The sequence below is a fragment of the Nerophis ophidion genome, linkage group LG10 (assembly GCF_033978795.1).
Source record: "Nerophis ophidion isolate RoL-2023_Sa linkage group LG10, RoL_Noph_v1.0, whole genome shotgun sequence".
Lineage (NCBI taxonomy): Eukaryota > Metazoa > Chordata > Actinopteri > Syngnathiformes > Syngnathidae > Nerophis > Nerophis ophidion.
The window spans coordinates 72,089,174-72,114,508 of record NC_084620.1 but is presented as its reverse complement, the minus strand read 5'-3'; the positions used below and the strand labels follow the sequence as shown (position 1 = coordinate 72,114,508).

The following is a 25,335-nucleotide window of genomic DNA, read 5'->3' as shown; positions in this document are numbered from 1 at the left end:
AACAGGAAGGGCCACCAACGTAACAGCACAAGACAAGAACTAAAGCACTACACACAAGAAAACAGCAACAAAACAGGAAGGGCCACCAGCGTAACAGCACAAGACAAGAACTAAAGCACTACACACAAGAAAACAGCAACAAAACAGGAAGGGCCACCAACGTAACAGCACAAGACAAGAACTAAAGCACTACACACAAGAAAACAGCAACAAAACAGGAAGGGCCACCAACCTAACAGCACAAGACAAGAACTAAAGCACTACACACAAGAAAACAGCAACAAAACAGGAAGGGCCACCAACGTAACAGCACAAGACAAGAACTAAAGCACTACACACAAGAAAACAGCAACAAAACAGGAAGGGCCACCAACGTAACAGCACAAGACAAGAACTAAAGCACAACACACAAGAAAACAGCAACAAACTCAAAATAAGGCACGGCGACCTGGTGGAGTTTCATTTTTGAACATTTTCTGCTGGTGGTGTGCCTCCAGATTTTTTATGTATAAAATGTGCCCTGCCTCAAAAAATGTTGAAAAACACTTGTCTATGTTATGGAGGAATGTAGTTCATCATAGACCCGGCAGCCAATGTTATTAAAAAGTGTTGATTTGGAATCGAATTGTAACCTCCAAGAATGGTGTGGTGCCCAAAGACTCACAGCTCAACCAATGATGCATATATTCTCTTTCAAAAAGGTCAAACAATGTCATACATACATTTAAAAAACTGAACTTTGTTATTATTATCTGCAATATATTAAAGTACATCCACATGCTGCTTTTGCTCCGGACGATTCCGTATTGCTTAAATGATCTCAACGTACGGTTTTGGTGATCAAAGTCTTTTCCTTCAAAATAGCCATTGTTAAAGGACCAGAAGGCACGTGTGTACATGTTACTTACAGGTGCGTACGTGTTACTTACAGGTGCGTACGTGTTACTTACAGGTGCGTACGTGTTACTTACAGGTGCGTACGTGTTACTTACAGGTGCGTACGTGTTACTTACAGGTGCGTACGTGTTACTTACAGGTGCGTACGTGTTACTTACAGGTGCGTAGATGTTACTTACAGGTGCGTACATGTTACTTACAGGTGTGTACATGTTACTTACAGGCGTGTACATGTTACTTACATTACGTCAGGGAGTTCAAATACAAACCCCATTTCCATATGAGTTGGGAAATGGTGTTAGATGTAAATATAAACAGAATACAATGATTTGCAAATCCTTTTCAAGCCATATTCAGTTGAATATGCTACAAAGACAACATATTTGATGTTCAAACTCATAAACTTTCCTTTTTTTTTAACAAATAATCATTAACTTTAGAATTTGATGCCAGCAACACGTGACAAATAAGTTGGGAAAGGTGGCAATAAATACTGATAAAGTTGAGGAATGCTCATCAAACACTTATTTGGAACATCCCACAGGTGTGCAGGCTAATTGGGAACAGGTGGGTGCCATGATTGGCTATAAAAGCAGCTTCCATGAAATGCTAAGTCATTCACAAACAAGGATGGGGTGAGGGTCACCACTTTGTAAGCAAATTGTCGAACAGTTTTAGAACAACATTTCTCAACGAGCTATTGCAAGGAATTTAGGGATTTTACCATCTACGGTCCGTAAAATCCTCAAAAGGTTCAGAGAATCTGGAGAAATCACTGCATGTAAGTGATATTACTGACCTTTGATCCCTCAGGTGTTACTGCTTAAAAAACAGACATCAGTGTGTAAAGGATATCACCACATGGGCTCAGGAACACTTCAGAAAACCACTTTCAGTAACTACAGTTGGTCGCTACATCTGTAAGTGCAAGTTAAAACTCTACTATGCAAAACGAAAGCCATTTATCAACAACACCCAGGAACGCCGCCGGATTCGCTAGGCCCAAGCTCATCTAAGATGGACTGATGCAAAGTGGAAAAGTGTTCTGTGGTCTGACGAGTCCACATTTCAAATTATATTTGGAAACTGTGGACGTGGTGTCCTCCAAAACAAAAAGGAAAATAACCATCCGGCTTGTTATAGGTGCAAAGTGTAAAAGCCAACATGTGTGATGGTATGGGGGTGTATTAGTGCCCAAGGCATGGGTAACTTACACATCTGTGAAGGCACCATTAATGCTGAAAGGTACATACAGGTTTTGGAACAACATATGTTGTCATCCAAGCAACGTTATCATGGACGCCTCTGCTTATTTCAGCAAGAAAATGCCAAGCCACATTCAACAAGTGTTACAACAGCGTGGCTTCGTTGTAAAAGAGTGCGTGTAATTTCCTGGCCCGCCTGCAGTCCAGACATGTCTCCCATGGAAAATGTGTGGCGCATTATGAAGCGTAAAATAGGACAGCGGAGACCCCGGACTGTTGAAGGACTGAAGCTCTACATAAAACAAGAAGGGGAAAGAATTCCACTTTCAAAGCTTCAACAATTAGTTTCCTCAGTTCCCAAACGTTTATTGAGTGTTGTTAAAAGAAAAGGTGATGTAACACAGTGGTGAACATACCCTTTCCCAACTACTTTGGCATGTGTTGCAGCCATGAAATTCTAAGTTCATTATTATTTGCAAAAAAAAAAAGTTTGCGTTTGAACATGAAATATGTTGTCTTTGTAGCATATTCAACTGAATATGGCTTGAAAAGGATTTGCAAATCATTGTATTCTGTTTATATTTACATCTAACACAATTTCCCAACTCATATGGAAACGGGGTTTGTAAAGCTAAGATTGATTCACGTTGATGTCCGTGTCGCCTCAACATTCACAGCCATTACACACATATATATATATATACTGTATATATATTCATATATATTTATGTATATATACATATATACACACACACACATACATACATATATATATATATATATATATATATATATATATATATATATATATATATATATATATATATATATCCATTCATACATTATATAACTTTTCATTTGTTTTCATGTAAAACAAAACCCTCATTTTTTGGGTGTGGCGGTTTGAACTTTGCCGTGGTGGGCATCCACGATTAATTATATTAGGGGGAAAATCCAGTAATCTTATTTGGTGCTCTATGAATTGTAAATATATTTCACCTGACAGATTTTTGTTCTTCTGGGCCACAGCAGCAGGTCTTTCTGGCGAATGTTTGGGGGTAGCAAGTGGAGAAGGTGATGGTTTGACAGCAGCTGTGTGTTTTGCTGAGGAAGAGGAGCGAGGAGTCTGGCTGGCCTCCAGTTGCTTCTGCAATGCCTGCATTTTTTCCTGCATCCTCCTTAATTCATCTGAAGACAAGCAGAATTGAGCAGGAATCAATACAAAATGCAGTGTGAGCTCACAAGAGAACCTGCCCGGACACAAACCTTGCAAGTCTTCTTGGGACCTGTTAAGGCTCCCACTGGCTTGGCGTATGCTTTCTTTAGCACCTTCTTCCTCTTCCACATCCCCAAAGAGCTCAGACAACTCATCCTCCTCCCCATCCTGTCCTCCCTCCAGATCACCCTCGCCATCGTTGTCAAAAAGGCCATCAAGGTCATCTGAAGCTTGCTGGTCCTCATTTTCAACCATCAATGCCGTCAAAATGTCCAGATCATCTTCGCCTGGACAAAGAATAGATACAATACTGCTCAACATGGTTAAAGTTTACAACGGGGAGCCCAAACATTTTGCCTACAAGGACCAAAGCCAGAACACAAAAAGCCTGAATGTAAAAAATGAAGTTACTATAATTAGTGTCAATGACAATAATAGATGACAAGTGGTTAGCCTTGCAGACATCCTTTCAATGATTCTGTGAGCTTTAGGCTTGTCCCAATACAGCTTTTTCACTCATGAATCGATATCAGCAGGAATCACACATACTTGAATGATTTAGTCCAGTGGATTGTAAGAAAAAGGTTTGATCAAGTGAAATTAGTCAAACATAGAACAATGGTAGGCAATTTTCCCTCCAATTTTTCATATGTGTGAGCAAACGCCAAAACTCCTTGAGCATTCAGTGGCGCACATGTGAGCGACGGCAGACATGCACACTGTTATGCGCTTATCTTTTTATACGATTTTGTGCGCGGCCTAGATTTGCCGTGCGCAGAGGACGCGTGAGCAGTGTGCAATCGCACAGGCGCGTACCATAGAGGGAACGTTGATGCTAGGTATGAAAAACACTAACTTATTCTAACTTATTCTTTAATAATCGTCTGAAATAGATTTATGCTGTCTTTAAGACGAAGTGGAGTGTAAAATGGCTTTTTGTTAAGTTCATTATGCAGTAAGTTGAATGATGCCAACACGTTTGTTAATAAATACTTCTGAACAAGTTTCTGTGTTAAGATTTCAATATGTAAGTAATACGCAAATATATATAGATAGATAGATGGATGGATGGATGGATGGATGGATGGATAGATAGATAGATAGATAGATAGATAGATAGATAGATAGATAGATAGATAGATAGATAGATAGATAGATAGATAGATAGATAGCACTTTATTAATTATTTCAGGAGTTCCTTCAGGAAAATTAAAATATAATCTAATATAATATAATATAATCTATTGATACTTGTTTATATTGAAATGTGAAGTTCTACAACAAAATATTGTTCAATTAAGTGTGGCTTTGTGTGCTATTTTGAAGCTGCAAGCTTCAAGTGGCTACCATGTTTACCTTTTATAAATGACTTCACTAAAATACAATAAAAGACCCACCATTTGTGCTTATTGGAGGAAATGTAGATGTTAACTGGCAGTCCATCTCAGCAGAAGCACAACACGCTGGAAGATAGCTTGTATCGGAGCTAAAATCAGAATACTTGGATGCAAGCCAAATATAATTTGATACGTGGTTATTGTTGATATCAGATTGATATCAATATTGGTAAGGAGCACTTCCAGGGAGCCATAAAGAAGGTCAGTATAAATATGTTCTACAGTTGGGAAGCAAACCTTCAGCGGGTCAAATCAAACGACTAGATGGGCCGATTTTGGCCGCCTGGCCCCACTTTGTCTACCCCTGTTTGAGATTGAGTTAGTAATCATATGAAAAAGCAGTACTCACAATCCATGTTGTCGATGTATTAATAGTCCACTTAGGATCAGCAGCCAGCCTAATGAGAGACACATTTATTTAAGTAATAGTAAATGACATGTAACATTTATTTAAGTAATAGTAAATGATATGTAAATGATATGTAACATCATTTATTTAAAGTCAGAGTAAATGACATGTAACATCATTTATTTAATAGTAAATAACATGTAACATAATTTATTTAAGTAATAGTAAATGATATGTAACATCATTTATTTAAAGTCATAGTAAATGACATGTAACATCATTTATTTAATAGTAAATAACATGTAACATCATTTATTTAAGTAATAGTAAATGACATGTAACATTTATTTAAGTAATAGTAAATGATATGTAAGTGATACGTAACATCATTTATTTAAAGTCATAGCAAATGACATGTAACATCATTTATTTAAGTAATAGTAAATGATATGTAACATCATTTATTTAAAGTAATAGTAAATAACATATAACATCATTTATTTAAAGTCATAGTAAATGATATTTAACATTACGTTTTTAAAGTAATAGTAAATGTTATTTAACATTATGTATTTAAAGTAATAGTAAACGTTATTTAACAATATGTATTTAAAGTAATAGTCAATAATATTTATAACACTAGCCCTGCGATGAGATGGCGACTTGTCCAGGGTGTACACTGCCTTCCGCCCGATTGAAGCTGAGATAGGCGCCAGCACCCCCCGCGACCCCAAAAGGGAATAAGCGGTTGGAAATGGATGGATGGGTGGATTTATAACATTATTTGCAACAAATGGGTCACGTGACGTCGGAGTTCGTACACTTCTTCGACTTACCTGCACGACCAGAGTCAGCAGAGGTTTAATCCTCGACAGCAATGTAATGAATGCGCTATGACAGCAGAGTGAATAATCGGTCATTTAAAGGCTGATTCAAGTTTAAAAAAACATCTTTGAGCGGGTCTCAGTCTTCACTAAAGCGAGGGAAAACATCCAAACTGGCGCTAAACGAAGGACCCCCTTTTGTTGTCATAATTCATGTTAGGCGCCTAATAATTTGCCTGAAAGAAATACGTTACCGTTTCATGAATTAGCTTGTTTCCTGATAAAAAAAAGGTGCCAAAGAAAACATTTTATCGTGGAAAAATTACACACTTTGCATAAACACAAATAATATTGTTCGTTTTAGCCAAAATAGTTAGGCGAAATCTCAAGACACCAACGTAGGCGTGTCTGCACGCTGCAAAAAGTGTCGAACAATGTCACACGACAACCGGCTTCCCCACCAAATATGTGCAAATATTTGGCCACTTAGTCCTCCCGTCTCCTCTGTGAAACCACACGGATCTGAAAGTATTTCACTGTTTGCCATCGTTGATTTATTAGAGTCATTTTCGCGATCCTCCGTTGCTTTCGGGGTGTAGATGCGCGCGCATCCACCCTAACGTCACTTATATTTGGTATGAAGGCTGTCCAAAATCTTTTATTGACCAAGAAATCATTAATTGTTGTGCATCATAGTGAGCCACACTCACACCTGTTATGATGGGCACCCTGTAAGTATACTTTGCAGATATTATTGCAGATAATCACGATAAACTATTTGCAAACTGATTATTCTGATTAAAAAGTAATTTGCTGGCCTTGTATTATATCATGTAAGAATAAATTGACTGTAAAAGTAGAATACAGTTCAAAAAGTGGAAGTTTGTACTATATGTGTATACCAATACATATATACATACAGTATATTTGCACACTTAGTGTATACATAAACACACACACACACACATATATATATATATATATACATATATATATATATATATATTGGATTGCTGTCAAATGATTACCTTTTTTAAACATATTAAACACATTTTGAAATTTGGAATAATCATTATTAATCATAGTTGAATACTAACTTGCATGATTAAAACTAGTTTGAGAAGAAAACAAAAAACATTTGTACACAAATGCAATTTTACTGTCAGAATGTCATCCAGGAATATTTTTTTTAAATGATGTACTTGAATTATTGTCATTTATTTGCACAATTGATTGAAACTTTTATTAGTAGATTGCACAGTTCAGTACATATTCCTTACAATTGACCACTAAATGTTTTTTTCTAAACTTGTTTAAGTCGGGGTCCACGTAAATCAATTCATGGTAAAAACCGGGCAACAGTTTGATGTAAGCTTCTGTCAGGATGTATAGTCTCCTGACTCGTTTTTGTACCGACATGATTGATGTGATCGCTGACCGTATGGTGGGTAAGGTTAAGAAAAATAAATAATAAATTGCATTATTATTCTAAGTGTGTTCACGATTAATGCAATATTTCTTGTGATTAATCATGAGTTAACACCTTCATTTTGACAGGCCTGATATATGATCTCACAAATGATACACTATCTCGTCCTTTAACATTGCCTCTTTCGTTTTTTAGAAATCAATAATTGCAGTGAAAATCATAAATAAAAATACATATAGTAAATATTATATCCAAAATAATGGTGCTCATTAACTTTCCAGGTTTTCACCAAAAACATTTGCATTTTATTTGAAATTAAAACAATGTTTTGTAGTTTAGATCCTATCCAGTGACATTTGCTTCTTGACATACAAGCCATTGAGCCCCCACTTGATGCAAACACCTTTTAAAGCTTCTATTTGAGTCCGTCCACATTTCAGACACGTGGAGCCAACAACGCCCAAACAAACCCTTGTGAGAGGACATCAAACATCAAATCATATAAAGTGAACTCTTGGTTGTATGAGAGGGGAAGTAGAAGTAGAGGAAAACTTGGGATTAAAGTGCAAATAAAGCAAAAGATGCTGCGAGGCTAGTTGATGCAGTCCATGATGTGGATCTGCAGGGAGTCCAGATCTGGCAGGATGCTGTTGCATTTTGGACAGACGTTCTCAGGAATATTGCCCTGATGCTGCCAGTCAGTACCTGCAAGTCAGGAAAGTGGGCTTTAACGTCTCTCAGGCTGTGCATCCACAGCAAAAATGAAACAAACCTCTCCCAACCAATGCTGGATTTCGTCCGTTTGGTTTTGCCAAATGTTTCCTCTGCATCTCGCTCAGTGTCAGCCTGCGACACAAACAAATGCATGCCATGGTTCATCATCACAAACAATATTCACACGCACGATGTTGGCTTGCAGGGTCGGTGCGGGGGACCTTCCAGTCGACAAAAATTTGCATAATTGGCCATGAGGCATGCGCAAAGATTTTTTTAAAGGCTAAAAAAACGTTTTAAAAGACACATTTTCCCTCCAGCCGTGCAACTTTGTCTCACGCCATCAACGCACCATTTGACTGTCAGATCATAAGTGATGTTTGTTTCATCTATTTATTCATCAAACAGCACGATTGGCGTCCTCCCTTCAACCTACTTCCTGTTCCTGTCTTGCAGTTTATACACATTTACTTCCTAGTTGACCTGTGTTTATCTATCCAGGGTAAGAAAATGAAGAACATACTTTCATTTGCTGACCTGGCCAAGAGGCAGCATTCACATGACAGAGATGTTGAGGTGTGATAACAATCTCCAACAAAAATCCATAAATGCTTATTACATGTGGTGCAATGTAAACAAATGTTTTGCATGGACAAAGTCTTTTCAGGGCAGCACGGTGGAGGAGGGGTTAGTGCGTATGCCTCACAATACGAAGGTCCTGAGTAGTCCTGGGTTCAATCCCGGGCTCGGGATCTTTCTGTATGGAGTTTGCATGTTCTCCCTGTGACCGAGTGGGTTCCCTCCGGGTACTCCGGCTTCCTCCCACCTCCAAAGACATGCACCTGGGGATAGGCCCCTCCCACCTCCAAAGACATGCACCTGGGGATAGGCCCCTCCCACCTCCAGACATGCACCTAGGGATAGGCCCCTCCCACCTCCAAAGACATGCACCTGGGGATAGGTTGATTGGCAACACTAAAATGGTCCCTAGTGTGTGAATGTTGTCTGTCTATCTGTGTTGGCCCTGTGATGAGGTGGCCACTTGTCCAGGGTGTGCCTCGCCTTCCGCCTGATTGTAGCTGAGATAGGCACCAGCGCCCCCGCGACCCCAAAGGGAATAAGCGGGAGAAAATGGATGGATGGAAAGTCTTTTGAAGTGTAAAACACAGACGGAGAATGCCTGCAAGTTGTGGAGGACAGAGCAGACAATAAGAAAGGTGGTGTTTCTTTCTGTACTGATGATGAATTATTACTATTCTTATTTCTATTGAATGAAAAGAGCCATATGGCAGCGAGTATTAACCTTTACTGCCATCTCTTTTGAAGTCTGTAGCGGTACAAAGGGAGAAAAACATCAACAGTATTTGTGTGTTGGGCGGCGACAAAATCCACTTGAAACATTCATAAATTCATCAAATCACGACAAGCGGAGTAAATGGATGGAACATATTTTGAAGTTAGTGAAAAAAAATACACCTCCAAACATTGTACCGGCAGCGAATTGTGGCATGCTGGGTGGCAGCAATGGGGAGAAAGCAGAGAAGGACTGATAATCCTGCCCATCATCACCTGGTGACTCACCTGGTGACTCACCTGGTGATGATGTCAACATTTCAGCTTCTGCTTGTGAGCGAACACATTTTTGCTTCCTTGTGCGATTATTGAGTTGTTAGCTAAAGTAGCGTGATGTTGTGACTGTAATGTTACACATGTAGCTTCCTTTGCCAACTCACGGAACCATAAACAGCTTCTTTATTTTTATTTCAAATTAAAAAATCATTTTTCTAATACATAAATAAAAATTAAAACATTGAAAAAAAAAAAATTAAATTAACTTCCTGGAGTTCTTCACTGCCAACGACGTGGGGATTTTTCTTTTCTCATTTGTGTGAAAAGTTAGGCTGTGAATCTTTGGGCACCATGTGATTCCATTAGATTCTTGGGACAATGATTCAATTCAGAATGGTTTCTCCATTCAAATTACAATGAAAGAGTGATGTTTTGTTCTCCTTACACTGCCTTCCAATAATAGAGTCATGTATTGTTCTCCTCCTTACACTGCATTCCAATCACAGCATGTAAGAGTCTTCCTTGCACAAGGAAGTGTGCCCATATATGGCATCTCGCGCACACTTACAGTGTAGAGATGGGCGGAGAGGCAATTATATCATCCGCAACCGCATCACCAAAGTCGTCATCCACCCGCCGTCCACCCGAACCAACATTTTGTCAGAACCGCAACCGCCCGCCCCCCGCCCGCTGAAATACATCAGAGGTCGGCCACCTTTACCTCTCAAAGAGCTATTTAAACCCGTTTCACAGAGTAATGAAGACAATGGGAGCCGCTAACGTTCTCTTGAATATCCAATGGCGTTCATCCTGATGACAAGAATATGGCCGTGCTGTGAAGCTTTTGCCTAACAACATGTACAAACCGATTGTTAGTTCGGCAACATGTTGTGTGCAGCTTCCGCAATCACACGTACAAGGTTGAAAGGCATACTGGGTGATACAGACGGGGGGGTTTGCTGCTAGCGGGGTGTATAAAATAGTCAGGAAGTGTCATGGATACAAAGGATTCTGGGTATTTGTTGTGTTGCGTTTATGTTGTGTTACTGTGAGGATGTTCTCCCGAAATGTGTTTGTCGTTCTTGTTTGGTGTGGCTTCACAGCGTGGCGCATATTACTAAGAGTGTTAAGATTGTTTATATCACAACCATTAGTGTACTCTGTGTCACCCAGTATGCCTTGCAGTCGTGTGTGTGTTGCCGCGGAAGTCACACACAACATGTTGCTGGACTAACAAGCAGATCGTACATGTTGTAGAAGGCAACAAAGACAATGGCTTCATAGCACGCACTAATACTTATTATCTGGGTGACTGCAGTCATTCTAGAGAATATTAGCATCTCCTATTGTCTTCTTCGCTTTGTGACACGGGTCTTAAGTGTCTCTTTCAATGGTAAAGGATACCGATCTCAGAACCATGTATATCAAATATTTCCGGATGGTTCAACCGCCACCCGCCCGAATCTAATTAAAATATATTTTATTTATATGAGACCGCAAACCGCGCATCTCTATTGCAGTGCATCATGTGAAAAAGAATGTCTCTTAAAGGCACGCACACACAGCCTCCACTAGGCCTGCCCAAGTTCCACAATCCAAGCGTGACAAACTTCCAGCACAGTATTGTGGCATCTCTGAGAATGACTTCATTTAGTCAAAAATGTAGCATGCGCCTTACAACCCAGTGCACCTAATGTACGTATTAATCCTGGTTGTGTTTATCCACCTCCAAGCTGTTTTATTTGGTACATGGTGTTAGGATAAGTGTGAGCAGTAGATGGCAGTCACACATAAGAGATACTTGTGGACTGCAGGACGATGCCTGCTCTATAAATGACGCTAGCAAGTACAGGTTAGCAAGCAAGACCAAAACGTTGATGTTTCATTGAGACTATAGAACTTTACACGTTGCGTTTAAAAATCTGTCAAAATGTTTCAGTACCAGAACTAGTCCTATAATGCAGTGCAAAACACATGATGTGAACTAGTCCTATAATGCAATACAAAACACATGATGTGAACTAGTCCTATAATGCAGTCCAAAACACATGATGTGAACTAGTCCTATAATGCAATACAAAACACATGATGTGTACTAGTCCTATAATGCAGATGATGTGTACTAGTCCTATAATGCAGATGATGTGTACTAGTCCTATAATGCAGATGATGTGTACTAGTCCTATAATGCAGATGATGTGTACTAGTGGCCTTGACCTTCCTGTCTGACACAGGACACTCATTGAGCTTCTTGTCCTACCGCCTCATGGTGTCCAGCTCCTGCAGATGGCAGTTTTGTTTCTTGACATACTCCAGCTGAGCAGACAGACGCTCTCGCTCCTCGTGCAGCTTCTCTCTGGCCGCCCGCTCGGCGTAGAAGTCGGAGGAGTAGACCTCAGCCTGCAGGAGGAGAAGTTGAGCAGGAGGCAGGAGGGAAGAGGGAGGAGCCAGCATGCGGGGAGCCCACCTGTGCCTGCAACACGGAGATGGTCTCTAGCTCCTTCTCCTTCTGGAAGATCTCCTGCTTCAAGCTGTCGATGTTCTCCTGCTTGTCCACCAGGGCCTGCTCGGCGGCGGTCAGCTGACCTTGAAGATCCTGCAGCACTCTGCTGTCCACCAGCTGAGAATGCCCAGAAAGAACATGGATTGATGACTTCTTTCCAGCACAGAGGTTGTCTTCACAGCAGGACTGTCCTCCAAACTTCCCAGCCAGAAGGAATCAATAAAGTACTATCCATCTATCTATATTGCCAAAAGTATTTGGCTAACCATCCAAATGATGACAATCAGGTGTCCTAATCTCTTGGCCCGGTGTATCAAATCAAGCACTTAGACACGGAGACTGTTTCTACAGACATTTGTGAAAGAATGGGCCGCTCTCAGTGATTTCCAGCATGGAACTGTCACAGGATGCCACCTGTGAAACAAATCCAGTCGTGAAATTTCCTCGCTCCTAAATATTCCAAAGTCAACTTTATTCTAAGAAAAGTGAAGAGTTTGGGAACAACAGCAACTCAGCCAGCAAGTGGTAGGCCAGGTAAAGTGACAGAGAGGTCAGCATAGTGCAAAGACTTTCTGCACAGTCACTTGCTACACAGCTCCAGACTTCATGTCACCTTCCAATTAGCCCACGTACAGTACGCAGAGAGCTTCATGGAATGTTTCCATGGCCGAGCAGCTTCTACTAAGCCATGCATCACCACGTCTAATGCAAAGCGGGGGATGCAGTGGTGTAAAGGACATCACCACCAGACTCTAGAGCAGTGGAGACGCCTTCTCTGGATTGATGAATCACACTTTTCCATCTGGAAATCTGATGGACCAGTCTGGCTTTGGAGGTTGCCAGGAGAACGCTACATTTTGGACCGCATTGTGCAGAGTGTGAAATTTGGTGGAGGAGGAATTATGATGTGGGGTTGTTTTTCAGGAGTTCCAGGTTAAGGAACTTTGAATGGTCCAGGATAGCTAAACATTTTGGGACAATTCCATGGGATGGCATTTCAACTTCATATGTGAGTAAAGGCAGGTGACCCAATACTTTCGGCCATATCGTGTGCATTGAAGATGCTAAAACAAAACGTCAATCAATGCAGGCTCGGCTCATCACAACATCCACATCTTAGCTTGGTGCTACGGCTAACTGAGCACATTCTAGCTCATTTGCTTCTAAATGAAACATTGGCCAGCAATACAAATGTCTGCATGAAGTAAAAAGAGCAGGAAGTATGAACCACTACACCAGTTTAGCATCACAGCCGCTGATTGGCTGGGCAGGACTAGCATTAGCATGCTAACTTTTATAGCCCGACACCTCAGACTCTCACCATTTGGGACTTTTTTAACCAGTTTTTGCAGCCCAACACCTCAGACTCTTTTGACACATGGTAATTGTTAGCATGATGTTATGCTAACTTTTTAGCCAATTTTACAGCCGAAAACCTTAATTCAATTAATTGATTCCACTTGTCCTTGACACATGCTAACTGTTTGCGTGCTAACTTCTTTACATACTAACTTCTTTTTTTTTTTTTTTTTTTTCAATCAAGCGTACGCTTTCTAGTCACATGACCTGGTACTTGACACCTTGCAGCTGGAAAGAGTGAAATACATTTCTATTTATTTATGACCTCTCGTTTCTTCTTCTCCTCCTGGAGCTCGTTGTAGTCTTCAAACAGCTGCGTGTAGGCGTCCTTCAGCTGAGCTAGGTTGCTTCTGAAGAGGAGAAAAGCAGAGTGTTGAGTCCCTGATTCCACACATATTAATAATGCATGTAGATGCAAAAGTTTGCAGATGGAAGTAGATAAGAAAGCAGCGACCTCTCCTCCCCAGCCTTCCTCTGCTCCATCAAGGTGTGTGTCTGCATGCTGTCCAGCTGCAGCTTCAGCCGATGGTTCTCCGCCTGCACCGCCTGCTTGTCCTCCAGCTGAGCTCTGAGGGTGTCCACACGCTGCTCTAGTAGATGACAGCTGCAGACAGCAGGGACAAGATGGAGCGTTTGTGCGGCCTCGTCATTGTCCGTGTTAACAACCTGTCTTGCAGGTTCTTCTTCATGCCTTCTGCATCATCCAGCTCGCTCTGAGCCTGCTGCAGCCTTTCAACCAGCGTCTTCATCCCACACTTCATGCTCTCCAACTGGGACGCAGCCTGCAGTATTTGTACACACACACACACGCACACACGCACACACACACACACCTTTTCCATCATTTTGTGTATTGCTGACATGACTTCTCTCTATTGTTCTCTACTGAATGTTTACCAACACCAGGTTGAATGACACTTCATGTCTGTTATGTTGACTACACACCTTTGTTTACCAACACCAGGTTGAATAACACTTCATGTCTGTTATGTTGACTACACACCTTTGTTTACCAACACCAGGTTGAATAACACTTCATGTCTGTTATGCTGACTACACACCTTTGCTCTCTGATCATCTCTTTTGATAACAATGATGTTTTCTTCAATACTTACAATGTGAACTAGATTTCTGTTTCATTTATGTATTTACTTCACCTTATGTTTGCAATCTACGCGCCTTTGACCTGACACATGAAACGTGACAAATTGGGGTGGCCAACCATCCACTTAAGCCGTCAGGTGGCAGTCTAGTGTTGAATATCTTAAAATGGGTTTTGTGGCAAATTTCAACTTTGGCCGCAGTGGATATGGAGGGTGGCGCTTTCCATTATTTTCGGCAAACCGCATTTCCAACTAATTAAACCCTCTTCCTCTCACCCTTTCCATTCTGTAAATAAAGGATTATGTCATATATTTTAAAATAGGTACTGTAAATATTGGCTGACCCTGAAGCAGTGTCCTCTGCAGTGGACATTTGTTTACGTGTGAGACCCTGGGAACGTGCTTCATCAGTATCATGCTTCAAAACCGCTTCGAAAAGCAAAACGTGCTCTTTGTAGTCATTTATCCTGACTTTTTCATTTTGATCCCAAAAAATTGTTTTATTCATTTTTAGTTTTGAATTTATTATTATTTATTGAAAGGACAAGCAGTAGAAAATGGATGGATGGATGGAGTTGATGTATTTAATTGTTCTTTTTCAAAGGGTTCAAGACAGTCAAAACATGTTCTGAATTGAAATAAGAATAAAAAGTAATGTTATAGTAAGTTGATCTATATTTCTTGTTGAGGATACAAATTATATTATTTCTGGGGGAAATCATGAAGAAGCTCTGCATGGTTGAAGAAAAAGAAATCAAGAAGAAGCTCTGCATGGTTGAAGAAAAAGAGAAAAAGGTGCAACATGTAAAGAGGATGATTGTAAAAGCACACAGAAGTGGAGAGGAGGTATTTCATAAGTAGTTGATGAGGCTTCTCTTGACTTCCTTCTGTGTTTGCTGGACAAAACATGTTTGATTCCAAAAAAGTAAAAGCCGCAAGAAATTATATGATTCAAAATTGATTCATCATTTTGATTGTGATTTAGATTTATTTTTTATTTTTTCGCAAATAGAAAATGTTTTCTTTCCCAAGAATCCATTTGAAAAAAAAAAAACATTTTTGAGGCCATCTTCATGCAACCTAAATGAGCTTTTCTACCTTTTAGAGAAGGTGTCATTGTAATTATTACACCAAAGAATACTTTGTTTGAATGGAGAATGGATTCTGAAAGGGATCCTTCACCCGAGGACTGGGATGGAATCGTTGAAAGATTCACAATAAAAATAGAATTGACCTTGTCCTTCCCAGAATCCTCTCTGGTCTCTGAGGTCATGGATGTCTGCGTTGCTACGTTAACAAGACTCCTGCTCTCCTCCAGCGCCGTATTCCTGTCAGGAGCAAAGCGTGACATGTCCGTGTAAAAACCAGAGGCTGAAGTACGTCTTACTTGTCCACGGCGGCCTGCAGCTCGCCTTGCAGCCGCTCCGCCCGCTGAGTCTCCTTCCGCAGGGAGGCCAGCAGTTGGCTGACCGTCACCTCCTCGCTGGTGTCGGCGTCGGAGTCGGGGCATTTGCTGACAACACCTTGGTCCTGAAAGTCATGGACAAGTCGTCACTTGGGCAGGTGGCTCCTTACCTGCATTGCAACATGGCTTCTGTCCACTGCAATAAACTTGGCTTTCCAAAAGTGCTTAGTTCTCATGTCCACTCCTAATCAATATTCAAGTTCAACTATTACCTACACTGTAATAAGTCTTCAAATCACCATTAACTAATGATCACCTTCTTCCAATTAACATCCCGTCCAGACATTAGAACATTACAGAGCTCCCCCGAGTATCACAGATCAGGGGTGTCCAAACTTCAAGGCGTCATGAGTTGAAACCACGGCCTGCTTTCAAATTCATCCTAAATTCCAGGTGGTCTCTGAATGCCACACATGTGCTGTGGACAATGTCAGTAAATCAGATCCATGACCCTGGAGAATACTTTGAAATCGTAGCACAGCATTTACTTATATGACACAATCCAGATAACCTTCCCTAGTCATGGCGCTAAAACTGCCACTAACAAAGATGTTCACTTAGAACACAACCTGCTCACTGAACATTGTGGATGTTATGAAACATGTCCAAACAACATAAAAACATCAAAATGACACCCATTAAAATCCTTTGGAGTGCATGATGGGAAAAATGTCAAACACTCTCCACACTTATCCATGTTTGGTGCATTTTAGCTGCTTGATGTTTATGATTGATTACAAACATTTAAGGAAGTTGTCAGGGAAGTAAACAAGGTAGGAGTCAAACTTTCACATCCTCTTAAAATAATACTCTTAATTATACATCCATTATATTCGTTATACATCCATCATATTCATTATATATCCATCATATAAATATACATCCATCATATTCATTATATATCCATCCTATAATTATACATCCATCATATTCATGAAATATCCATCCTATTAATATAATATGTATTTGGCCAATCTGTGAGCCTGATGTGGGCCCCAAATCAAGGGTTTGGACCCCCGGTGTAGAAGTTACTTGAATGTCGATGCTGCAAGTGTAAACCTGCGATGCAGCAAGTGAAGTCGGTACAGAAAGATGATTTGTACTTCCTCCTCACCGACACCTTGATGACCTCGATGAAGGAGTCCTCGTGGGAGTTGTGGTCGGCCTTCAGCTGCAGCTCAGAGTTGAGAGCCACCAGGTCGTTCTTCTCCGCCTGCAGTCGGGCCAGCTGCGCACGGAGGGCGTCGGCCTCTGCACTGGGTCTCGCCACCTGGAGACACCGTGTTGAGCAGGTTTCAATCAGGTCCTGGTGGACTACGGCACCAGCACACTCACTTGTGAGGCGTCACCCGCCTCCTCCAGTTTCTGGCTCAGTTCCTGGTTCTGAAGCGTCAAGGCCTCCATTTGGAGCCCGGCCTCCTCCAGCCTGGTGACCATGAGTTGGTGCTCCTCCCGCTGCTTGTCTCGCCACGTGGACAGACTCTCCAAGCGCTCTTTCATCAGCAGGTTGGTCTTATGTAAAGACTCTGGGGGGTGCAGACAAGTGAATGGGTGCACAGGACTCATAGGACAGGTCTACTGGGACACACCTTTCAAATCTTTGTTCTCTTGGATGAGGACATTCATCTGCTGCAGAGTTTCCTCCAGCGTGTCCACCCCACTGGAGGTGTCCCCGTTCATCATCTGACAGGAGAATTCACACACATTTTAGCTTTGCAGCACACCCACACTGGACTGGGGTTGTACTCTTACTAATCCAAGTCTCGGGTTATCTTTCTTGCGGTTCTGCTTTGTTGCATCAATTGAGGAAGGTGGACCCCGACTTATAAACAAGCTGAAAATCTTATTGGGGTGTTACCATTTAGTGGTCCATTGTGGGGAATATGTACTGTACTGTGCAATCTACTAATACAAGTCTCAATCAATCAATCAGTCAGTCTAGTTCAGGTCCGTCATATTGTCTTTGTTGTGGTTCTCCTTTGTCCGAGTCTCGTTCTGGTCTGTCATGTTATGTTATGTTATTTAGGCAAGTGGCAAACAAAAAGTGCTCTACACAAAAATGAGAAAAGAAAACACACACACACACACACACACACACACACACACACACACACACACACACACACACACACACACACACACACACACACACACACACACACACACACACACACACACACACACACACACACACACACACACACACACACACAGAGAGAGAGAGTACTATTGACAAGAACACAAGAAAACATGACATGTTTGAGGTGTCAACACTAGAGAATAACTCAGATTAACGCCATCTAAAAAACAGTAGAAAACATAGGATAAAATACAAGTCAACATAAAATATAAATAGTAAACAAATAGGGTAATTCAAACATAACATTGAGAGAATAATATTAATAATTAAGATAGAAAACAACACAATCAAAGAATAGTTTAAAATGATGAGTAAAAAGCTGTGTCTTTAGCCTTTTTTTAATTTTCATTTGATATTTCTGGGTGTTGTGGCCAAACAGCTCCATTGTTGTTTCTTCTGACATCACATAAACAAAGATAAGACCTTCTGGAGGAAAGTTCTGTGGTCAGATGAAACCAAAATGGAGCTGTTTGGCCACAATACCCAGCAATATGTTTGGAGGAGAAAAGGTGAGGCCTTTAATCCCAGGAACACCACACCTACCGTCGAGCATGGTGGTGGTAGTATTATGCTCTGGGCCTGTTTTGCTGCCAATAGACCTGCTGCTTTAAATGGGACAATGAAAAAGGAGGATTAGCTCCAAATTGTTCAGGACACGCAAAAATCTTAAATTTTCTTTAAATCTTTAGATTTAAATCTTTAAATTTCTAATTTCTTGAGGGAACTCTCTTGAAGGAATCAATAAAGTACTAACTATCTATCAGGGGGGAGGTTGGGTCTTGGGTGCAGCTGGGTGTTCCAACAGGACAATGACCCCAAACACACCTCAAAAGTGGTCAAGGAATGCCTCAATCGGGCTAGAATGAAGGTTCTAGAATGGCCTTCCCAAAGTCCTGACTTAAACATGTGGACAATGCTGAAGAAACAAGTCCGTGTCAGAAAACCAAGACATTTCACTGAACTGCAGCAATTTTGTGGTGAAAATGTCAGAAAAATTCTGTGTAAATGATCAAATAAAACCTCATATATTAGATTGTATTCCTGACGAGAACGAAAAAGGCTGGAGCTTTCCAAGAAGAATGCTGGACTTCCAGGCGGACAGATGGCAGAATCTGCCCAACTTCTAGAGGAACTCTTTTAAGTATTTTTACAAACTTTTGTTTTATTTTTTGGGACTCTCTGTGATCTATTTTATGGGACTTTCTTTGATCTGTTTCTTTGATCTGTTCGGGAAGCGAAGGCAATGCTGGTCACGACCAGCTTCCTTGAGGAAGCAGCTGTGGGAAGGAGGGGGGGTGGTGAAAATCAAATAAAGAACCGCGAGAACGATGTTGGGTAAGAGCTTAATTCTGTCTCTGTTTGATTCTTTGCCTTTTTGACTTGTTTAATAGATGTCAAAACTGCTCGAACCTGACAAAAAATGTGCACAGAAGCTTGTGGATGGCGACCAAAAGCGCCTTATTGCAGGTAAACTTGCCAAGGGACATGTAAGCAAATATGAACATTGCTGTATGTATACTTTTGATTGCTCACATTCTCAGTAGAGACATAATAAATTCATAAAAGAAGCAAACTTCATGAATGCTTTTGTGAGCAACAAGTATGTGATCCAATCACTACATCACAAACAAAGAAATGATTGGAAAGTCAAGACAGCCATGACATCATCTTCTTTACACCTGTACCTACACTTTTGACTGCCACTGAATATATCCATCCATTTTCTACAGCTTGTCCCTTAAGGTGGGGCTGGAGCCTATCCCAGCTGCACTCGGGCGGAAGGCGGTGTACACCCTGGACAAGTGTCCACCTCATGGCAGATAGACATATATATTTGTCACGCTTTGAACATTTCTCACACACATCTGCAGTCCCCTCCAAGGTTTCTCATTGTATCCCATTGGGTTGAGTTTTTCCTTGCCCTGATGTGGGATCTGAGCCTAGGATGTCGTTGTGGCTTGTGCAGCCCTTTGAGACATTTGTGATTTAGGACTATATCAGTAAACTTTGATTGATTGATTGATTGATTGATCGACGAGCTGTAGGTCAGTGTGACAAGTTGGCGCCGTGAAGTCTGCTGTAAAAGCGGCTAAAGTTGTAGAGACTTGGGAGAGTAAAAAGCAGAAGGCCAGCTTACAGAAGAATTGTTTTCAAACACCTTATATAACCTTTACTTTCTCTTTCTGTCTCGATCCTGCCAGCTACTCACGTCTCCGCCAAACTGCGTCACAACAAACATTGACTTTAGGGATTTGAACCAACCTGCGATGAGACGTCCAGCTTGTCTTGTCTCCAACACAGAAGAGCACTTTAGTTGAAATGAAGACGAGCTCTTGTTGATGTTCTGTTCCGATGCTAGCTTTAAGGCTCATTTCAAAAGAAAAGCGTTTCCGGTTCAAAACCAATTCAAAATAAAACACCGTCGTACGAACCATCCTTCTGACGTTTTATTTTGAAGACATGTTTGCTTGTTTTCCGTGCCAACACAGCGCTGGGTAACACAAGCTTTCCATTTCCTTGAAGTGACGTCATAAGGAAACAGACATCCGTGCTACTGTTTTGTACTGTTTTTCTACTTACTTTCATTATTATTTCTCAACTGGTTGTAAATGTTGAAATTTATAAATAAAGGTTTCCAAAATAAAAAAATAAAATAAAAATAAAAAAACCGTGCTACTGATTCACATCCACATGATGTATGACTTGGTGCTTGGGTCACATCCACATGATGTATGACTTAGTGCTTGGGTCACATCCACATGATGTATGAATTAGTGCTTGGGTCACATCCACATGATGTATGAATTAGTGCTTGGGTCACATCCACATGATGTATGAATTAGTGCTTGGGTCACATCCACATGATGTATGAATTAGTGCTTGGGTCACATCCACATGATGTATGAATTAGTGCTTGGGTCACATCCACATGATGTATGAATTAGTGCTTGGGTCACATCCACATGATGTATGAATTAGTGCTTGGGTCACATCCACATGATGTATGAATTAGTGCTTGGGTCACATCCACATGATGTATGAATTAGTGCTTGGGTCACATCCACATGATGTATGAATTAGTGCTTGGGTCACATCCACATGATGTATGAATTAGTGCTTGGGTCACATCCACATGATGTATAAATTAGTGCTTGGGTCACATCCACATGATGTATAAATTAGTGTTTGGGTCACATCCACATGATGTATGACTTAGTGGTTGGGTCACATCCACATGATGTATAAATTAGTGCTTGGGTCACATCCACATGATGTATAAATTAGTGCTTGGGTCACATCCACATGATGTCTAAGTTAGTGCTTGGGTCACATCCACATGATGTATAAATTAGTAATGGGGCACATCCACATGATGTATAAATTAGTGCTTGGGTCACATCCACATGATGTATAAATTAGTGCCTGGGTCACATCCACATGATGTATAAGTTAGTGCTTGGGTCACATCCACATGATGTATAAATTAGTGCTTGGGTCACATCCACATGATGTATAAGTTAGTGTTTGGGTCACATCCACATGATGTATAAGTTAGTGCTTGGGTCACATCCACATGATGTATAAATTAGTGCTTGGGTCACATCCACATGATGTATAAGTTAGTGTTTGGGTCCCATCCACATGATGTATAAATTAGTTCTTGGGTCACATCCACATGTTGTATGACTTAGTGCTTGGGTCACATCCACATGATGTATAAGTTAGTGCTTGCGTCACATCCACATGATGTATAAATTAGTGCTTGGGTCAAATCCACATGATGTATAAATTAGTGCTTGGGTCACATACACATGATGTATAAGTTAGTGCTTGGGGCACATCCACATGATGTATAAATTAGTGCTTGAGGATTCCCGTGAAGAATCGACTTTCCAAATAATCGGGAAACAATCTTTTTTTTAAAACTACAATTAATTACTGCATATGAATTACCCGGAAAAAAACATTATTCAACTTTATCTTTAAAAGCGTTGTCTGTTTGTCTCAAGCACACCATAAAATACAATGCTGTAATTGTGTAATTTTCCTTAAATACCGCCAGGTGGCAGTGTTATGTACGTGCCCAAACCAAGGTGATCTAATGATTGTTGTGTTTTTTATTTGTTTCTTTGTAGATAAAACGACTCATGTGCTGACTTTAACTTAGTGTGTACTACAGGTTAAACATTTATTCATGGGTGAATAAAAACATACATACATAGCTACTGTACCTACACTCCCACACACATACACAAATACAGTACATGCTTACATACTCAAAGTTTGTACATCCACACACACATTCACTGTACAAACATACATATACACATACATGTACATATACATTCACTGTACAAACATACATATACACATACATGTACATATACATTCACTGTACAAACATACATATACACATACATGTACATATACATTCACTGTACAAACATACATATACACATACATGTACATATACATACACTGTACAAACATGCATATAAACATACTGTACATATACAGTACATATACATACATACACTCATGCATACAATCACAAATTCTTATTCCTGTGCAGTTGTACACAGGCTAGGTACTATCAGAGCACACAAAAGAGCAGGTGACTCAGTTTTCCATGGCTCCTTGAAGGCAGCACGAGGCAAAAGAGGCGACTCTGTTTTCCATTGGTCCTTGAAGGCAGCACGAGGCAAAAAAGCAGGTGACTCAGTTTTCCACAAGTCCTTGAAGGCAGCACGAGGCAGATTTGCAGGTGACTCAGTTTTCCATGGGTCCTTGAAGGTAGCACGAGGCAGAATTGCAGGTGTCTCAGTTTTCCATGGGTCCTTGAAGGCAGCACGAGGCAGAAGAGCAGGTGTCTCTGCACGGGTCCTTGAAGGCAGCACAAGGCAGAAGAGCAGGTGTCCCAGTTTTCCACGGGTCCTTGAAGGCAGCAGGAGGCAGAAGAGGTGTCTCAGTTTTCCACGGGTCCTTGAAGGCAGCAGGAGGCAGAAGAGGTGTCTCAGTTTTCCATGGGTCCTTGAAGGCAGCAGGAGGCAGAAGAGCAGGTGTCTCAGTTTTCACGGGTCCTTGAAGGCAGCAGGAGACAGAAGAGCAGGTGTCTCAGTTTTCCACGGGTCCTTGAAGGCAGCAGGAGGCAGAAGAGCAGGTATAGCTCAGTTTTCCACGGGTCCTGGAAGGCAGCAGGAGACAGAAGGACCTTCCAGAACGTCCTGCGTGGGCCTGCAGTGTAAAGTCCGCCCCAAGAGAGTCGGAGGATGTTTGCGGCGGTCGTGCTGCCGGCTCTGCTGGGAGCTCTGGCTCTGGCTCTGTCTCTAGCGCATGTGCAGACTTTGACGCAGGGCTGCCAGCTGCCGTCCGAGTGGCGGCCTCAGAGCGAAGGTTGCCGCGCGGAGCTGGCGGAGGTGATGGTGTACGCCAAGGTGCTGGCCCTCCACCTGGCCGAGGAGGCAGGTCTGCTGTACTCGGCCGAGGTGGAGCTGCTGTGCGACCAGGCCTGGGGGAGCATGCTGGAGGTGCCTGCGGGCTCCAGGCTCAACATCAGCGGGCTGGGTTACCTGTCCTGTCACTCACACACCGTCGTGCAGGACTACTCCTACTTCTTCTTCCTCAGGTGAGCCGGGCCTACTTCTCTCACCTGTGTGACGTCATCCCTGACACACAACTCGTCACGTTTGTTTGTGCTGCGTCTAACTGTTTGAGTTTTTACATAATCACCTTTTACACTCATTAACGTGTATTTAACGCGTTATTATTCATAACCAACTGAGTTGATATCATTCCCAAACTTGTCCCGTTTGTTTGTGCTGCGTCTAACTGTTTGAGTTACTACCTAATCAACTTTATTAACATGTAATTAAGGTGTTATTATTCACAACCAGCCCCCACAACTAAGTCGATGTCTTCCCAAACTTGTCCCATTCGTTGGTGCTGCACTAACTATTACAGTTTTAAATGTTGTAGAGTTTTAATGTTATTAACGTGTACTTAAGGTGTTATTATTCATAACCAACTATGTCAAAACGTGTCCCATTTGTTGGCGCTGCAAAACATTTTTTGTCTAATTATTAAAATGTTTGTTATAAACATTTGATAGTTTTTAAGGTGTAATTAACGTGTTGTTATACATAACCAACTAAGTTTGTGCTGCAAATGTTTTTTGTCCAACTGTTATTCAGTGGGAAGGTGATTCATACGGCACCACTCGTCACGGTTTACCTGACACATGAAGCGTGACAAACTGGAAGGGTGCACTACCCACTTCAGCCACCAGACGGCAGTAAAGTGTTGAGCATCTTCAAATGTGTTCTGTGGCAATTCCAACTTTGACCACATCGTCAGTTGCTATGTAGAGCTGTGCTTTCCATCATTTTCAGCAGACTGCATTGCAAAATGATGAACCTCCTTCCTCTCCACCCAGGATTGAAGCCTGATGATTTTCCCTTCTGTAGTTTTATTTGTATAACCTTTTGTAATTCCTCACCAGCCCCGCCCACTTTGTCCCACCTGTCTGTGGTTCTATTATTATCTTTATTATTATTATTATTACTAGGGATCATTAAATGGTCATGTTAAAAACTAGAGTAGTTGGACAAAAAACAATTGGGGCTAATTTGGGGAGCTTTTGCGCAGGTGACACAGGTGAGTCATGTGACAAGACAAAGATGATGATGCAAAGAGACAGCACATGATTGATCGATGACAGGTTGTCTTCCAATACACACCTCCAAGAAAAGTTGTGAAGTCATCTAATAATAATAATACTAATAATAATAATAATAATCTCCCTTCTAAGTTAGAAACGCACCTGTGCTGTCTCTCCCCCTCCAGAATGGACGAGAACTACAACATCCTCCCCCACGGCGTCAACTTCCAGGACGCCATCTTCCCCGACACGGCCGACAACCGGCGCACCTTCTCCAGCCTCTTCCAGTTCTCCAACTGCAGCCGGGACAGCCAGCCCTTCCACACCTTCAGCCCCGACTGGGACACGCTGGAGGACCACCGGGTGAGGACCTTCTTCTTCAGTCTCGGTCGATAGGCCTGTTGCCATAGCAACCCCTGCTTGGAGTCTCACTACGGTCCCAATATTACTACTTTTAGGCCTTGATGTACTGTGTGTGTGTGTGTGTGTGTGTGTGTGTGTGTGTGT

General features: G+C 41.4%; 2 protein-coding genes across 5 annotated transcripts in view; both read right to left on the bottom strand.

Annotated features, from left to right (window-relative positions):
• mcm10 (minichromosome maintenance 10 replication initiation factor) overlaps nucleotides 1–6,494 on the bottom strand; it is a 42,631-nt gene extending 36,137 nt beyond the window's left edge. For 2 of the 4 annotated variants that reach the window (XM_061914592.1, XM_061914594.1), the window contains exons 1-4: nucleotides 5,901–6,108; nucleotides 5,065–5,113; nucleotides 3,369–3,605; nucleotides 3,102–3,290 (exon numbers count right to left, since the gene is read on the bottom strand). In XM_061914592.1, the coding sequence (XP_061770576.1) occupies nucleotides 3,102–3,290; nucleotides 3,369–3,605; nucleotides 5,065–5,071 (433 nt within the window). In that variant the 5' untranslated portion in view covers nucleotides 5,072–5,113; nucleotides 5,901–6,108. Of the gene's footprint in view, nucleotides 1–3,101; nucleotides 3,291–3,368; nucleotides 3,606–5,064; nucleotides 5,114–5,900; nucleotides 6,110–6,142 lie in introns of those variants that run through there. The other 2 variants (XM_061914593.1, XM_061914595.1) reach the window with 2 other exon arrangements.
• Nucleotides 6,495–7,591: 1,097 nt separating this feature from the next.
• Nucleotides 7,592–20,598, bottom strand: LOC133561252 (optineurin-like). Its single transcript, XM_061914603.1, has 13 exons — nucleotides 20,433–20,598; nucleotides 17,620–17,713; nucleotides 17,366–17,556; nucleotides 17,145–17,300; nucleotides 15,953–16,095; nucleotides 15,800–15,893; nucleotides 14,129–14,244; nucleotides 13,917–14,066; nucleotides 13,728–13,812; nucleotides 12,068–12,220; nucleotides 11,861–12,000; nucleotides 8,090–8,163; nucleotides 7,592–8,022 (listed from the first exon to the last, which is right to left on the bottom strand). The coding sequence occupies exons 2-13, from the start codon at nucleotides 17,711–17,713 to the stop codon at nucleotides 7,910–7,912; spliced, it is 1,509 nt and encodes a 502-aa protein (XP_061770587.1). The 5' UTR covers nucleotides 20,433–20,598; the 3' UTR covers nucleotides 7,592–7,909.
• Nucleotides 20,599–25,335: the final 4,737 nt, after the last annotated feature.